This window comes from Panthera pardus, unplaced genomic scaffold, assembly GCF_024362965.1.
Source record: "Panthera pardus isolate Hobbes unplaced genomic scaffold, ASM2436296v1 HiC_scaffold_10, whole genome shotgun sequence".
NCBI lineage: Eukaryota > Metazoa > Chordata > Mammalia > Carnivora > Felidae > Panthera > Panthera pardus.
In genome coordinates this window covers 1,211,074-1,227,719 of record NW_026526655.1, presented here as the reverse complement: position 1 = coordinate 1,227,719, position 16,646 = coordinate 1,211,074, and the positions used below count along the sequence as shown (strand labels likewise).

Genomic DNA, 16,646 nt, shown 5'->3' with positions numbered 1-16,646 from the left:
TGACAGCCCCACGTTCCCCCACTGACGCATGCATGTGGCTGCGGACGCTGGGACCGGGCGGGGGGGGGGGGGGATGCCTTTCACTGGGGAAGCACAGAGAGGCGGCCAGCCCTCTGCGTCGTCTCTGCTGCACCTGGGCTTTTCACACCTCACAGATACACCTTGCGGTCGCAAGGGCAAGAAGCTGGCTTAAAGGACTTGCTCAGGGGTCGAGGAGGAGGAAATGCAGTGGCTTGTAAAGCTGGCTGCAGGCTCGGGTCAGGGCAGGAGGAGGTGAAGGATGCAGTCGCAACGTGGGCTGACCCAGAGGGGAAGGAAGGCCCGCCGATGGCAGGACGGCGGGGGTCCGGGGAGGGCCAGGTGCCGCACGGCCCTACCAAACATCTGATAGACGCGGACTTTCTTGGCGTGGCGACGTGCTGGACGGCCCCGCCTGGAGCCAGGCACACTGCGGGCTGGCTGGCTGGCAGAGGGAAGTGCCAGGGAGGCCGGAAGGTGGGCAGGGGAGGTGTTGATAACTGGTACTTCCGGGTGAGGCAATATGGCATCACTCTGCTGTTCTTTTATGTTTGTTTTCGTAAAAAGTATTAAGTGAATAAATTTTAAGTAATTAAGTCATTGAAAACCCGACTGAGTTGGCTGATTTGGGGCCAGGGGCAAGAACCCACAGGGCTGTTGGGTCCCCTTGAGGCACCGGAGAGCAAGGCAGACATCAGAGGCTGAGGGGACCAGGGGAAGGCTCCGAGGTCAAAGAGGAGACAATTCAAGGGTGAAGAAAGAGAGTCCTTCCACCTGCCAAACAATCACGGAAGCAGATAGCACAGTTGGGGCCAAGCGGAAATACCCAGCCCCGAATCCGGGACGCAGCACGGAGAGGCCCCAGAAGCCCATCTGCAGGCATTTCCAGGTGCTCAGAGGACAATCTCGGGACAAAATAGGGTCCTCAAAACGGGATCTGGAAATAGGATCTCAAGAAAAGGAGTCTTACTTTTCCAAAGAAGACAGAGGGCCGACACAAGATGCCCCGTATCACTCATCGTCGGGGAAATACAAATCCAAACACCGGTCAGAGTGGCTAAAAGTAACAACCCAAGAAACAACGGGTGTTGGTAAGGATGCGGAGAGAGGGGAAGCTCTTGTACCGTTGGTGGGAAGGCAAACTGGTGCAGCCGCTCTGGAGAACGGTGAGGAGGGTCCTCAAGAAACTATCCAGCAATTGCACTACTGGGTATTTACCCAAAGGATACAAAAATACTGATTCAAAGGGGTACATGCACCCCAGTGTGTACAGCAGCCCTATCAACAAGAGCCAAGCCAGGGAAAGAGCCCAAGCGTCCTTCGGCTAAATGAACGGATAAAGAGGGTGCGGTGTCGTATGCAACGGAATATTACTCGGCCATCAAGAAGAAGGAAATCTTGCCTTTTGCAACAACGTCGACGGAACTGGAGGGTGTTACGCTAAACGAAATAAGTCAGAAAAATAAACATATGATCTCACTGATCTGTGGAATTTAAGCAGAACGGCGGAGCGTATGGGAAGGGGGGAGAGAGGGAGAGAAACCACCAGAGACTCTAAACGATAGAGAACGTGGGGTGGGGGCGGCGCCAGATGGGGGAGGGGCGTTGAGGAGGGCGCTTGTTGGAATGAGCCCTGCGCGTCTTATGCAAGGGATGAATCACCGAATTCCCCTCCCGAAGCCAATCCCACGCTGTACGTTAACTAGAATTTAAACGAAAATGTTCGAAAAGAAAGGAAAGGAGTCTTGGTTCTTTTTACATAAAGTTACGCCTCTGTCAAGTGCGACGGCCTCCAGAAAGTCAGGGTCTCATTCCGCCTCCGGCTTCCCCCTCTGGCGCTCACAGCTCGCAGGGAACCACGCTGCGACCCTCGGTGGAGCCAGGGCAGGGAGGAGCCCACCGAGAGCCGCGCCACGAGGCTGTGGGGAGGGACCTCTCCGGGAAGGGCCGTGGAAGGCCCAGGGAGGGGAGGCGGGAGGCAGCAGGGGACGTGCCTCGGTGCCCGGCAGAACCAGCTGGCAAGGCAGGAAGGGACTCGGAGGGGACAGCGGGGCTTCCGGGACCTACAAAGCACAGAGTGCCTCCTGGTCACACTGAGCCCACCTAGAAGAACAGGGCCGACACCAGCGAGCCACGTCCATGGACAGGACACGGCACCCCGGGTCCCCGCCCGGGACACGGCCCCCCAGATGCCTTTCCGGCAGGTCCCTGACCAGGACTCCCGGCCGGTGCCCGCTCTGCATAGAAGGTCTACGATCCCGCAGCCCAGCCAGGGTGATGGCCTGCGACTTCCTTGAGTTAAGCCAGAGGACTTCTGTCTGGCCTGCTGAGCGGGTTTGCACTTCACATTTCTTAGGCCGAGAGAACACAAAAGGCAAGAACTCTGTATTGTTTCTCAAGGATCTGAACATCACAGAGGAATGAAGGCTAGACCGAGGGTTCTGACACAGCCCCCCCAGACCCTACACCCTAGGGCCTGCCGCCCTCCACGGCCACCCCTACACCATCACGCCTCGCCCCTCACTCCTCACCAGGGCCAGCTTGCTGTCCATGCTCCTCTGGTGCTCATAGGTGAGGTCACAGGCGACACACAAGGCGTTGCCCAAGCCTCTGGTCAGCAGCAGGTTGGGGTCAGCTCCGTGGGACAGAAGCTCCTTCACAATCTGGACACAGACAGGCTCGTGAGCCCCCGCCAGGTCCCCTCCCTCACATGTGGAGATCGTCCCCGGAGTAAGGCTCCCACAGTTCTGAGCACAGAGACGGCCACACCTGGGCCTCACGGGGGCCCCACCTGGGCACTTGCTGTGCCTCTCACTGCTGCCCGGCTCAGAGCGCAACGCTGGGGCATGGAGAGGGCACGCGGGGGCCCCCAGGGAGGGCCGCAACACACGCCGGGGCAGCCCAGGCCTGGCACTTTCTCTGCACGCTGTCCGCTTGCTCCAAAGTGCTCCTGGCTCGTGTCCTGCTCTCCGGCCCGGGGGCCAGCGTGGCGCCTGGTGCACCTCCCGGAAGCCCTCGTCCCTGAAACCCGTGTGCCTTTGCCCTCCGGGCACCTGAGCCACTGCGCTCACCTGACCAGACGCAGAGTGGGGCACATCTCACTCGCTCCCTGCCGGGTCCCCAGCCACTGGCCCGAGTGCCACCAGGAAGCCAGGAGTGAGAGCGGCTTGGCTGGATGTGACACACACCGTGGGGCTCTCTCAAGAGCTTCCTTGCCCCAGAAGGCAGCTCTCCACGCTTCTGTGCCCCACCTACCCACCCAGGCACAGAGCAGGTGCACCAGCCCTCATCAGCAACGCCTTCGCCTCCTCCAGGCCTCTGCCGACAGGTCACCTCCCCAGGGAAACCCTTCATCATTCTCTATCCCTTATCCGGCTGTTACTGTCTTCGTAGCACTCATCACTGACTGAAATGCTGTGACACACCGGATTACGGTCTGTCTCCTGCGACTAGAATACAGGATCTTTGAGAGCAAAGACCTTGTCGTATTTGACACCTAATGCCTAGAATGGTGCCCGCCCGGCACACAGTGGATGCTCAAAAATAACAGTGAAGTGAAAGGATGAATGGATGGATGGATTATAGATCAAAGGAAGGAAGGGAAGGAAGGAAAGGAAGGGAGGGAGAGAGGCAAGATGGATGATGGATGGATGGATGATGGATGGATGGATGGATGGATGATGGATAGATGGATGGATGGATGGATGATGGATGGATGGATGATGGATGGATGGATGGACGGATGGATGGATGATGGATGGATGGATGGATGATGGATGGATGGATGGATGATGGATAGATGGATGGATGGATGGATGATGGATGGATGGATGGATGGATGATGGATGGATGGATGATGGATGGATGGATGATGGATGATGGATGGATGGATGGATGATGGATGGATGGATGGATGGATGATGGATGGATGGATGATGGATGGATGGATGGATGGATGGATGGATGATGGATGGATGGATGGATGATGGATGGATGGATGGATGATGGATGGATGGATGATGGATGGGTGGATGATGGATGGATGGGTGGATGATGGATGGATGGGTGGATGATGGATGGATGGATGGATGATGGATGGATGGATGATGGATGGATGGATGGATGGATGGATGATGGATGGATGGATGGATGATGGATGGATGGATGGATGGATGATGGATAGATGGATGGATGGATGGATGATGGATGGATGGATGATGGATGGATGATGGATGGATGGATGGATGATGGATAGATGGATGGATGGATGGATGATGGATGGATGGATGGATGGATGATGGATGGATGGATGATGGATGGATGGATGGATGATGGATGGATGGATGGATGGATGGATGATGGATGGATGGATGGATGGATGGATGATGGATGGATGGATGGATGATGGATGGATGGATGATGGATGGATGGATGGATGGATGGATGATGGATGGATGGATGGATGATGGATGGATGGATGGATGATGGATAGATGGATGGATGGATGGATGATGGATGGATGGATGGATGGATGGATGATGGATGGATGGATGGATGGATGATGGATGGATGGATGATGGATGATGGATGGATGGATGAATGATGGATGGATGGATGGATGGATGGATGATGGATGGATGGATGGATGATGGATGGATGGATGGATGATGGATGGATGGATGGATGGATGATGGATGGATGGATGATGGATGGATGGATGGATGGATGATGGATGGATGGATGGATGATGGATGGATGGATGATGGATGATGGATGGATGGATGATGGATGGATGGATGGATGGATGGATGATGGATGGATGGATGGATGATGGATGGATGGATGGATGATGGATGGATGGATGGATGATGGATGGATGGATGGATGGATGATGGATGGATGGATGGATGATGGATGGATGGATGGATGATGGATAGATGGATGGATGGATGGATGATGGATGGATGGATGGATGGATGATGGATAGATGGATGGATGGATGGATGATGGATGGATGGATGGATGGATGATGGATGGATGGATGGATGATGGATGTATGGATGGATGGATGGATGATGGATGATGGATGATGGATGGATGGATGGATGATGGATGGATGGATGGATGATGGATGGATGGATGGATGATGGATGGATGGATGATGGATGGATGATGGATGATGGATGGATGGATGGATGATGGATGGATGGATGGATGGATGATGGATGGATGGATGGATGATGGATGATGGATGATGGATGGATGGATGATGGATGATGGATGGATGGATGGATGATGGATGGATGGATAGATGGATGGATGATGGATGATGGATGGATGGATGGATGATGGATGGATGGATGGATGATGGATGGTTGGTGGATGGATGAGTGGGTGAGGGTGAGTAGATGGAGAGATGTGTAGCAGATGGGTGGGGGTAGGTGAATGGACGGACGGACAGGCGGATGGATTCATGGCGAACATACGCATTCTCGGCAGCGGCAGGAGATGGGTGTTGGCCAAGGTGCCCTTCCCAGTGCACTGAGGAGTCAGTGCCTGGGACGCTGGGTCCACCCAGCCTGAGGGAGCGGCCACCAGGTGAACCCCCACCCCCACTGCTCACCTTCCTTCCTATACCCTTCTCTGAGGAGCTCCAGCCACGGGAGAGGGGATCCACCACGCCCCTTGCCCCGTGCCGTCTTCAAGCCACCACGACAACAGCAAATCCCAAAGACTGACCAGGGCGGGGGCCACCGAGCGGCACAAACGTTGCAGGTGAACCGCCAGCGGGTTTGGAACATGCTCACCAGGTCGTTGCCACTGGCGATGGACAAGGAGAGTGGGGAGTGGCCGCTCCACAGCACGTTGGGGTTCGCTCTGTGGGAGAGGAGGAGCCGGACTATGTCCCTGGCACACTGGGTGAGGAGAAAGGCAGGACGGCAGGTCAGAGGTGCCCGGACTCCCAGGAGCACCGGACATCGAGCATGAACTCAAACGCCATGGAATCAAGTCTGCCGCTTGGTTGCTATCTCCTGCACACCAGCACCTTGCCTCTTCCAGACCTGGGACGGATGAACGGACGGGTGGGTGGATCCTCGAACTGGGAAGGGGCTTTCCAAACACACATCGTTTCTGATGCAAAACGGGAAGGGCACGCGGCGCGCAAATTGCCCTGAAGCTTGTTTTCAGAGGAAGGGGACCGACCGTGGGGCAGCAGGGCTGGCCCAGCTCCAGGGCTCAGGGACGGTGCAGGGCAGCGCTTGAGAGGAGTGGCCTTTGCAGCTTCAATTCCAGAACACTCTTTGAGGGCCCGACTCCCCCTGCAGGTGTGTGGACCCCGCGCACCAGCCGGGCCTCCCTCCAAGCGCACGCCCCTTCCCCCTCCCGCCCTGGCCAGGCCAAGGAGGTGCCAGCCCAGATCTGCTGAGGGGCTCTCCCTCCCCTCCTCCCCCCGGAACACTGCACGGCTGGACGGTGGCAGCCCCCATCTCTCAACAGGGGCGCGAAGCTGCCATCTGCCCTTGACCTTCCGATGACCTAATGACCCTGGACCTAATGGTGACCATGCCTCTACTATCTCCCGGCTTTGTTTCCCCGTAACGCTTCCAAATCTGTAATCAGTGCAAAGATGCAGGTGTGTGGGGGGGGGAAGCTCTGTACTCACAGCCCAGGCCCGGCACACACCGCCCGGGCCCGGGTCGGCCTGCCCTCCCGGGGCCGAGCCGTCTCTGCTCCTAGCGTGGGGCGTGGGCACCCCTGAAGGCTCTGCTCGGCACAGTGGCCGGAGCCCGAGGAGCACGGACCAGGGACGCCACGAAGCAGGGGGGGTCTGGGTGCTTCCCACCTCCGCTCCCTCGCCCCCCGCCCACCCTCACGCAGGCCCTCACTCCCTTGCAACAGGCAGCATGACTGATCACCACGCTTTGCGGGGGGAACCCACCCGTGCCACAGACCCGAGAAGCCGGCTGCGATTTTCACCTTGTGGCTGCGTAAAGGGAGGCTCAGTTTACTACGTGCTCCGAGGCCTAGCGGCCCGGGCTGCGGTGGCCACTACAGCACAGAGAGAGGTTTGGTTCCTGGCTCCCCCCCAGGCCCACCTCTCGGCCTCCTCTGAGAGGCTCCCGCGCCGGAGGGTCAAAGCCCGGGGCTCCGCAGGACAGGCCCAGCCTTGGGGTCCCGAGTCAGAGACGGTGACTGACGGGGGCCATGGGCTCGCTGCCCTGCCCCGCCCCCACCACATACAGACACACGGGCCCGCGTCCCCGAAGCGCCACATGCAGAGCCTGCTCACGCGTGCACACGGAGACACAAGCAGACCGGCCTACGAGGACGAGCTCGCACACGGAACGCACGTGCACACGCCCACGGCCACGCACTCGCGCGTGCGCACGTTCAGATGCGCGTGCGCACACACACCACACACGCACGCCGCCCGGCCCGGAAAGGCCCGGCTCACCTTGTAGCTGTCCTCACGCTCACAGGCCACGTGCAGGGCCGTCCTGCCCCCCTCATCCGGCACACACGTAGGCCTGCTGTGGTAGATGCCGGCCGGGCCCGCTTCATTGTTGAGCTTCAGGCTTGAAGGCAACAGGTCTAGCTGTGCAGACAGGGGGGGGACCAGCGCTGGCCCTGAGCCTCGCCCCCCAGGGCCCAGACACTCAGCTCCCGCCCGGCCAGGCTGGGCCGGAGAGCCGGCGGGTGCAGACTCACACGCAGACGGGTTCCCACAGGCCAGCAAGAGCATCCCTCCCCAGACCGCGGGGCCCAGCACCGTCCCGCGAAACCCTCTCGAACGCGACAGTGCATCCCCCACGCGCCCCGGAGAGGGTCGGCGGGGCGCACACACTGGGGCGGGCCCCGCCGGCTTTGGGGCACAGGGAGCAGTAGGCCGACCCCGTTCAGAGCAAGGGCAATAAAGGTACCACCGTGTGCAGGGGCACCTCCTGGGGCCCGCGGCACCCCCGCCCCCCCTCCCGCGGCAGGACAGGGCACCTTGCTCGGCTTGTACACATCATCCTCGTCGGCCACCCTGGCGTCCACGTCGGTGACAGTGTGCAGGAGCAGCTCCGTTATCCTGATGCCCTCCTCCCCGGGAAGGGCGGCTGCGATGTGCAGGGGGGTCAGGGCCCCCAGCTGCAGAGGCCACACGGGCAGGGGTGAGGCCCGGCTCCCGGGTGAGCAAAACCCCCAGGCTGAGAGCCCCGTCCAGGGCGGGAGCGCGGCCGCCCGCGCCACACCTCTCAGAGACCCCACGGCACCATCTGGGCCTCATCGTGATGTTCAGGACATCGAGGCCCGCCTGCACGGGACCACGGACACGCACCCTCCAATTCCATCTGCCAGCCCCGCAGACGCAGAGGGGCCCCGGTGGGCCAGCCTCACCACAGCCCGGCTGTCCCGCCCTTCCCGCGAGAAAGCCCCGCCCTTCCTGCCGGGCCTCCACGGGATGGATGCCACCGGTGGATGGTCATGCGGCTCCTGACTCCGGTCCCCGCCCAGGCCTGTCCTTCTCCGCCCACAGCAACCCTCCAGCCACTCCTGGGAGAGCCGCGGGCTGCTGGGCCGTGCTTGGTCAGGGCCGGCCACACAGAGGCGCACACCCCGGGCCAGCCTGGAGGGAGCACAGCCGACTGGGGAAGAGAGCCCGGCCAGGAGCACGCAGCACGAGGGGGCGGAGGCACAGGGCCGTCCGTGTCCCGCAACCAGAACCCGCAAAGCAGGGTGTCGGGGAAACAGGAGGCGCCCTCGGAGAAGAGTCGGGAGGACATCAGTCCACGGCGCACAGGCGCTCTCCGGGCACAGGCACCCTCCTCCTCCTCCCCCTACCATCTACCCCAACAGTTTACTAAAGCCCAATGCCCCCAAAGGAGGACTGTGTAAGTAACAGGCGCCTGACTGGGAATGAACGAAGGCAAGAATAAGTGAACCGATTCGGAGCCATGTTGAAAGGTTACGACCTTAGTTCCCAAGGCAGAGTCCAATCTGTAAACCTGAAAGATTATCACGAGGTTCCCTGGGTCTCCCACGGACATGCCACTGTCCCGCACTCACGTTCCCAGATGCTCAGAAAAGAAGGGGTGCGCGGTCCGGCCGAGGGGCTGGCCACACGAGACCCACCTGCCCCTGAACAGGGACACCGGGCGGCGGCCGAAGCCAAAAGATCCCGCCAGCCTTGGGCGCGCCGCACCCTCTGACCGCTCACCTCACGGGCCCCCCGCCAGCCCGCCCCTGCCCCCTGGTCCCCACCCCCAGCCCGCGGGTCCTACCTCAACCGGGAGCTGGATGTTGGTCCTGGCCCCGTGCTCCAGCAGCAGCCTCACCCCGGCCACGTCCCCAGCTTTCACGGCAAAAAAAAGGGCCTGCATGGGCACGCGGCACAGGTTGGGGTCCGCGCCTCGGTGCAGCAGCAGCTCGATGGTCAGCCACCTGGTTCTGCGTCTGAAAGGACCAGGGTGACACAGTCACAGGCTGGGGACAGGCACGGGACAGCACCCCGGTCCCAGTCGGGACCGACGCTCCCCGGTAAAGGGGGCTCGGGAGGGCGCTGAACGTGTGGCACCTGAGCCCCAGCATTCACGGCCTCTCCCGGAACCGCCCAGGACCCTGCCTCCCCGAGGCCACCGGCCCCCGCCCTGGACCAGGGCTGCTCCCGCCGTCGCCACACCTGAGCCGGCCCCCGCCGCGCTGGGGTCCAGACGCAGCCCCGTCCCACCCCAGCGTCCGGTGCTCACTCGGCCTTGCTCAGGTCATCCGCCACACGGGGCGTGAGGTGGGGACCAGCCCTCCCTCCCGGGGTGGCTGTAAGCAGATGACACAGAGCAGCCAGCACATGTAGGGCACAACACCGTACCCAGACACGCAGGCACGCACACCCACACACAACACGCACACTGCACGGGGACACAGGTACCACACACACAGCACGCACACGCACACACACGCACGTCACACACGACGCGCACGACCACATGCGTGCACACCACACACACGTGTGTATACATACACACGGGCACGTGCCACACACACAGAGAACACACACACGCACATATACGCACACAGCACACTCACACACACACACCCATACATGGCTACCACACGCATCCACATACACACACGTATACACACACACTGGGCACATACACGTGCACGTACATACATACATCCACGACAGCCCCACTGGGCAGGAAGAAGGTCAAGGTGATGAGCCAAGCAGGCTTTAGGAACAGCTAAGACAGCAGGAAGGCAGAGGGTCTGGCGGTCCCTCCGACCCCACCCCAGCGCATAACCAGGAGGCACGGGCAAGAGGGCAGCGGATGGGCAGGGCCGATCTAAAGCAGCGGTTCTCAAACTTCCTGCTCGCGGGACCCCTCTCTACTCCTCAAATCCTTTGAGGACCCAAAAAGCTTTGTTTACGCAGGTTCCATCCACCCGTGTCTACTGTATTGCAGTCAAAATGAGAATTTTGAAAAAGATTTGCTGATACATTTAAAGAGCAACAAACCCATCACATCTTAACGAAAATAGCGTAGTTTTATGGAAAACGGATGCTTGGCTGCCTCAGAATGCAGCACCACGAGGACTCCCGACCCCGCCCGGGTGTGCGACACCAGGACCTGGTCACGTGGGAAGACCTGAGCCCTCCCCAGTGTGACACGTGTCATTAGAGAACATGGGGGGGCGGTGCACGGGTTCCAAAATTCCCGTTTCCGCTGGACGGGCGGGATGTCACTGAAGCGTCACTGCTGTCCACACACGCTGTGAGCTGCCTCCCTGAAGCGTGAGGCTGAGCACGCGCGTGGGGACGAGTGACCGTGGCACGCCAGTTGGTCATCTCGCATGTGAGAGCGGCGTCACCCTCCACTCTCGCTGTCGGAGAGGCGCTTTCGAGAAGACCATCCCCCTGGTTTGGAGCATGTGCGCCTTGGGCGTCCCTCCCATCTCGTCACATGGAGTAGAAAGGCACGGACTCGGGCTCAGGGTGTGAGGACTGAGGAAGCCCTGCCCCGTCAAGTGCAGTGTCAGCGAGATGCCGTCTCTTGTGCACGCGTGCCGGGGAGATGGGGACGTCGTGCAGGGAACGCACGCAGAGTCTGAGGATTGTTAGGAGAATCGTGTCCACCCGCAGACTCCCTGCCAGGGTCTGGGACGCCGGGGTGGGGGGGGGGGTACGCTTTGAGAGGGCAGGGGGGACAAGCGCGCGTGAGCGTACAGAACAGCTGTGCAGGGCAAGTGAGGGGGCACGTGAATTGTGCGCGTGAGTTGCGCACGTGAGTTGCGCACGTGAAGTGTGTGCACGTGAATTGTGCAAGCCCACGTGGGAGTGCCTGTGTGAATGTAGAGGACAAGCGTGGGGGGTGCGCGTCCACGGGGGAAGGGGGACGAGCGAGCGTGTGCAGGTATGCAGGTGTGGGTTGCGAGAGTGTGTCCACGGGTGTGTGTGGGTATACATGAGTGTACGTGGCCGTGCAGGTGCGGGTTGGGAGAGTGCGTGTCCGTGGGCGTGTGCAGGGGCATGTGAGTGTGTGCGGGTGTTCAGGTGTGTGTGGGGGGGCACATGTATATGAGCACCTGCACTTTGGAAGCCACAGGGCACATCTCCTAGCCTCTCACTGCCACCGTTCCCCTAAGGTCACAACCAGGCCCCAACCCTGAGCCATGCACAGAACGCCCACGCTAAGACCCTGGAGGCAGCGCGTAGGACGGGCCCCATGGCACCCCTGTAGGTTCAGGGGGTGTGAGACACAACCTCTGGAAACACCTCCTCCTGGTGGCCAGGGAGGTGATGCCGGCCCACCGAGCAGGAGATCCACCCATAAAAGTGACCCTCGGCCCCGCTGCCCACACCCCAGCGACCTACTCCACCACGGCCAGAGCCATCTTCCTCATGGTGCCCTTGTCAAAGCTGGTGGCACTGAAGGAGGGGGCCTTCAGCATGCTGTGGGCCTGGGCGCTCCTCTCCAGGAGGTCCTGGGACAGCCCGAAGGAGAAGTTGCGCACACAGACGGCAGACTCGAAGTTCGTCTCCTGGCTGCCCAGCGTGCACCCGCCCAGACTCCCCTCCGTGCCGTCCGGCCCCTTCTCCAGGTCACTGGAACTGTCCCACGGTGACAAGTCCTGCTTCTGAGGGCTGCTCCCCAGGTCGGGGGACTCCTGAGACAGCCGGGCACCCGGGGAGAGACGGTCCTCCTCGCTGTCCCACACGATGGACTTCTGCTCCTGGCTGCCTGGGGTGGGCACCAGGTCCTCGAAACAGATGGACTCCATGGCCATTTCAGGGAATGAGAAGGTAAGGTTGGGATTTACTGGCATATTTGGAGCTTCCTTTGGGAAGTACCAAAAGAGAGAGGGACAGAGAGAGAGAAAGAAAATTAGAAGAAAGAAGAAATCAGAGTGACAATCCTATCTAACCGATTTCTCTAGCAGGAACCAGCCCTAAAGGCTGGGAGTGACCTTCAAGGCTTCTAGCTGACCGTGCTAAAGCACTCTGCAAAAACCGAGAGAGGGAAGCACACATCTCAGGGGCCTCACACAGAAACCTGAGCCACATGGCAGCCACCAGCCACACGCGGCAACCGAGCTTTCGACGTGAGGCCCATCCCAAACCGGTGTGTGCGTGGCCAGAGAAAGAATGCAGACTGCCCTCCTGTCTTTACACTAATGACCCAATGAAATGATAAATTGTGGAGACACCAATGAAATGAAATACGTCAAAATTAGTTCCACCTGTTCCACCTCTTTTTACTGTGGTTCCTAGAGGCATCTGCGCGACACTCACGACCAGCAGTGAGGCTCACACTACGGTCCTGCCCGCGGAGGCCGCCCTGCAAGCCTGACGCACAGCCTCTGCGTCCCCGGTGTGGTCCCGGGACCAGCAGCATCCTCGTGGCCGGGGATGCGGATCCTGGGCCCCATCCCAGAGCCGGGGGGCAGGATCCCTGGCAGTGGGGCCCAACCCCCTGCGACCCACATCTGTAAAGGGCCAGGTGGTGGACAGAGGCGGCTCCGTGGGCCAGGGCCCTCTGCCGGGACGGTGCGCACAGGGTGCAGGTGGCAGAGGGGCGCGCTGCCCACCCGGAGGCGGCCGGTGAGGCCCGGCACGGGAAAGCCACCCGCTTCCTTGGACTCGGGAAAGGGCGGGGAGCCTGCCCTGGGCTGGAAGAGAGTAATTCTTCTCAACCATGTGCGGCGTGTGAACTTGCTTGGGTCTGGATTCATTTATCTCCAGTCTGAGAGGAAGGTTACGTGGGAACCCGGGAAAATTGCCTGGGTGGGATCCCACAGGACTTAACAAAGTTTTCAGGTGAGATGCTAGCGTCTGCGGTGTGTTGAGAGGGAGACAGAAGAATGTGTCTTCAGCCGACGTCTCTGGCTGAAGCGAGCCGATGAGGAATCCACGCTAAGATGAGCGCAGTTGGCGGGGGAGGCAGGGGTGTGGACGTGGTGCGTGAGCCGCGTGCTGGCAGCTGCTTAGTCTCGGTGATGGGTCCACGCAAGCTCCCACACATGCCACCGTCTTCGCTTATTCTGTGTGCGTGCCATGTTTTCCAGAATAAGAAGTTTCAAAGAAGAGGAGAGGAGCGATTTTTACCAGTGTTTTAAGTGTACAAATAAAACCCTTTCTGGGGCTCTCGCTGCCTTCACCAATAATCACTGAGGCTTCCCCTGCGACCAGGGTCCCCCCGAAGATGCTCTGGGCTTGGAGAGGCTGTGGTGACAAAGTCAGCCCCTGTCCCTAGAAGCTCCCGGCCGAGGGGCAACACAAGGACCGACACAGTCTCCCCCCGTCCCCGTTCCTATGATCACATTGAAACTGAAAGTTGGTCGTGACTCTGAGTTAACAACCTCTGACCAGGAAGGAGAGGGCACTCACAAGGCACACGTTAACGCTGCTACGAAAACAAACCCTCCACCGCAGTCTTCCTGCAGGGATGTCGCCTCCTTCCTCCCAGGGACCACTCCCCCCCACCCCGCCTCCCGCACACAGGACCACCCAGGGCAGCAGGGCCTCTGGCGGGCTCCCTGCGTGCACCTGCTCACCACACGCTGGGGCCCCGGCCGGTGTGCCCCCACCCACCCTGGACTCTGATGACCTGGTGCGGCCACACGTCAAGAACCACACACAGGCCAGGGAGAGCCGGGGCCCTGGAGAGGCAGAGGTTCAGGGAGTGTCTGGCAGCTGAGGGAGGCTGTGCACCATGGGCACAGGCCGGGGTGCAGTAAGAGCCTTTCCCCGAAGAAGAGATTCAGGAGCCCGCGATGAGGTGAGGGAAGGACCCCACCAAGGGGACACTGTCCAGTGCCGTCCCCTCACCCACCCGGGAGGGGCCCCGACCACGCTCAGAGAAAGCCCCAGCCCCTCCGAAGGCTTTCTCGGCAGCGGTCAAGGCCGGACAGCCTCGTGGGGCTGACGGTTAGGGTCCAGGGTTTCCTGAGGGGCGGAAGCGTGCCCCCTGCAGGCACTGCCCCTCAGGCCGGCGCTCAGAAGACAGACACCAGGGTGCCCTGTGCTGTAGGGAGCCAGCCCCTGGGCATCGCCCGCCCTGGGCCGGGAGGCCCCCGGTCCGCACTGGAACCTAGCGTCAAGAGATGCCACCGTGGCGACAGAGTGGTTCCTCGGTGAATGAGACACGGGACCGCCGTGTGATCAGCTATCCTATTGCTGGGCCTACACCCAAAACCACCGGGAGCAGTTCGCACCAACGCCTGCCTGGGGGAGCCCCAGGCAACATTATTCACCATGGGCACAGGCGGGCCTCACTCCTTCCCTCACTCCCCGACCCTGCGATTCCTCCCCTGAAGCCCGCAGGAGGGGTCTCAGAGCCCCAACCACTGCGCGTGTGGCTCACGTGGGACACGCATCCCTAGACGTCGTGCCGGCCCCGTCCCCCACTCCGACTCCCCGCCCGCGGGCCTCGGTGTCTGCTCACCCCATCCGAGCCTGACCTGTGCAAGGCGCGGGGAGGTGCACTGCCGGGTGGAGAGACGGACAGGCGGATAGTAGACGGGGCACAGTGCTGGGAGCTGCAGGGCCACGGGGCTGACCTGGGACTTGGGCGCCATCCTCTCAGCGATGTTGGGCTTAAAGGACGTGGACGGGTAGTAGAGGAGGAAGCACATGCTGAGCGGCGTGAGGCCCTCGTCCGTGTACCTGTTCACGTCGGCCCCGCTGTCCAGCAGAAGGTTGACGATGTCAGTGTGACAGTGAACCTGGAGGGAGAAGGCCAGCCTCACGAGGACGGCAGGCATCCCGGCAAAGCCCCTGCTGGAGGACGGTGGCCCCACTGAGGGGAGGCGACCCGGCACTGGGACTCACGGTGGCCGCAGCGAGCACAGTGTAGCCCTTGGCATCGGCCACATCGGCGCTGGCGAGGTCATCCCTGAGGATCCTGTAGATCCAGTCATAGTCCCCTTCCTCGGCCCGCAGGATCATCTCCTTGGAAAGCTGCTCCTTGGGCCCATGGTGCGCAAAGCCGCTCCGGTCCCCCTCCAAGATGGCACCCATGTTCCAGCTGGTGTGGGCCTTCTTGTTCCTGGAGACACAGCGGGGACCCTGGGCATCCCTGGTTCATCAGTCTCTCCATTTGTGCTGGGGAAGGGGTTCTCAAGGGAGGGACCCTGGGCGGGAAGGAGGCCAGGGATACACATGGGTCCGGCACTCAGCACCAAGCACTCACATCCACTTCTCGCTCACTCTGCTATTTGAGTAGAGAGTATGCAAGTCCCATGGCCCATTCACCACCACGTACTTCAGCCTCCTGTGCACACATAACCTCCTTCATGGTCAAGAACCTATAGATTTATGGCAGCTTCTGTACCCAACACTTACCAACAATTACTGGCTCAGTTGATGTCTGAATGATGGATGGGTGGATGGGTGGATAGATGGAGGGATGGAGGAGTGGAGGGAGGGAGGGATGGATGGATGGATGGATGGATGGGTGGGTGGACAGAGGGGTAGATGGCTGGATGGGTGGATGGGCAGGTAGGTGGATGGATGGGTGGATACAGGGATGGGTGGATGGGTGGAGGGGTGAAGGTGTGGAGGGAGAGATGAATGGATGGATGGGTGGGTGGAGGGGTGGGTAGATGGGTGGATGGAGGGGTGGGTAGATGGGTGGAGGGGTGAAGGGGTGGAGGGGTGAAGGGGTGGAGGGATGGAGGGGTGGATGGAGGGGTGGATGGATGGATGGGGGTAGATGGATAGATGGGTGCGTGGGTGGATGGACGGATGGAGAGGTGGGTGGATGGATGGGCGGGGGGGATGGGTGGGTGAGTGGACAGAGGAGTGGGTGGGTGGATGGAGAGGTGGATGGATGGCTGGGTGGGTGGGTGGACGGGTGGATACAGGGGTGGGTGGATGGGTGGATGGAGGGGTGGGTGGATGGGTGGAGGGGTGGAGGGGTGAAGGAGTGGAGGGATGGAGGGATGGATGGGTGGATGGGTGGATGGAGGGGTGGGTGGATGGAGGGGTGGGTGGATGGAGGGGTGGGTGGATGGAGGGGTGGTTGGAGGGGTGGATAGAAGGGTGGGTGGGTGGATGGATAGATGGATGGATGGATGGGGGTAGATGGATAGATGGGTGGGTGGGTGGATGGATGGATGGATGGAGGGGTGGGTGGGTGGATGGG

General features: G+C 60.7%; 1 protein-coding gene across 14 annotated transcripts in view; it reads right to left on the bottom strand.

The window, feature by feature from the left end:
• The window catches only part of ANKMY1 (ankyrin repeat and MYND domain containing 1), a 56,199-nt gene that overhangs the window by 16,514 nt on the left and 23,039 nt on the right, over positions 1-16,646 (bottom strand). For 10 of the 14 annotated variants that reach the window (XR_008422292.1, XR_008422293.1, XM_019445331.2 and 7 more), the window contains 8 exons: positions 15,332-15,548; positions 14,962-15,225; positions 11,876-12,339; positions 9,285-9,456; positions 8,011-8,151; positions 7,475-7,615; positions 5,826-5,933; positions 2,550-2,681 (listed from right to left, as the gene is read on the bottom strand). Coding sequence is in view for 12 of the 14 variants with exons in the window: in XM_019445331.2 (XP_019300876.2) it covers positions 2,550-2,681; positions 5,826-5,933; positions 7,475-7,615; positions 8,011-8,151; positions 9,285-9,456; positions 11,876-12,339; positions 14,962-15,225; positions 15,332-15,548 (1,639 nt within the window). In the remaining 2 variants the exon portion in view is untranslated. Of the gene's footprint in view, positions 1-1,754; positions 2,082-2,549; positions 2,682-5,825; positions 5,934-7,474; positions 7,616-8,010; positions 8,152-9,284; positions 9,457-11,875; positions 12,340-14,961; positions 15,226-15,331; positions 15,549-16,646 lie in introns of those variants that run through there. The other 4 variants (XM_053902797.1, XM_053902777.1, XM_053902784.1 and 1 more) reach the window with 4 other exon arrangements.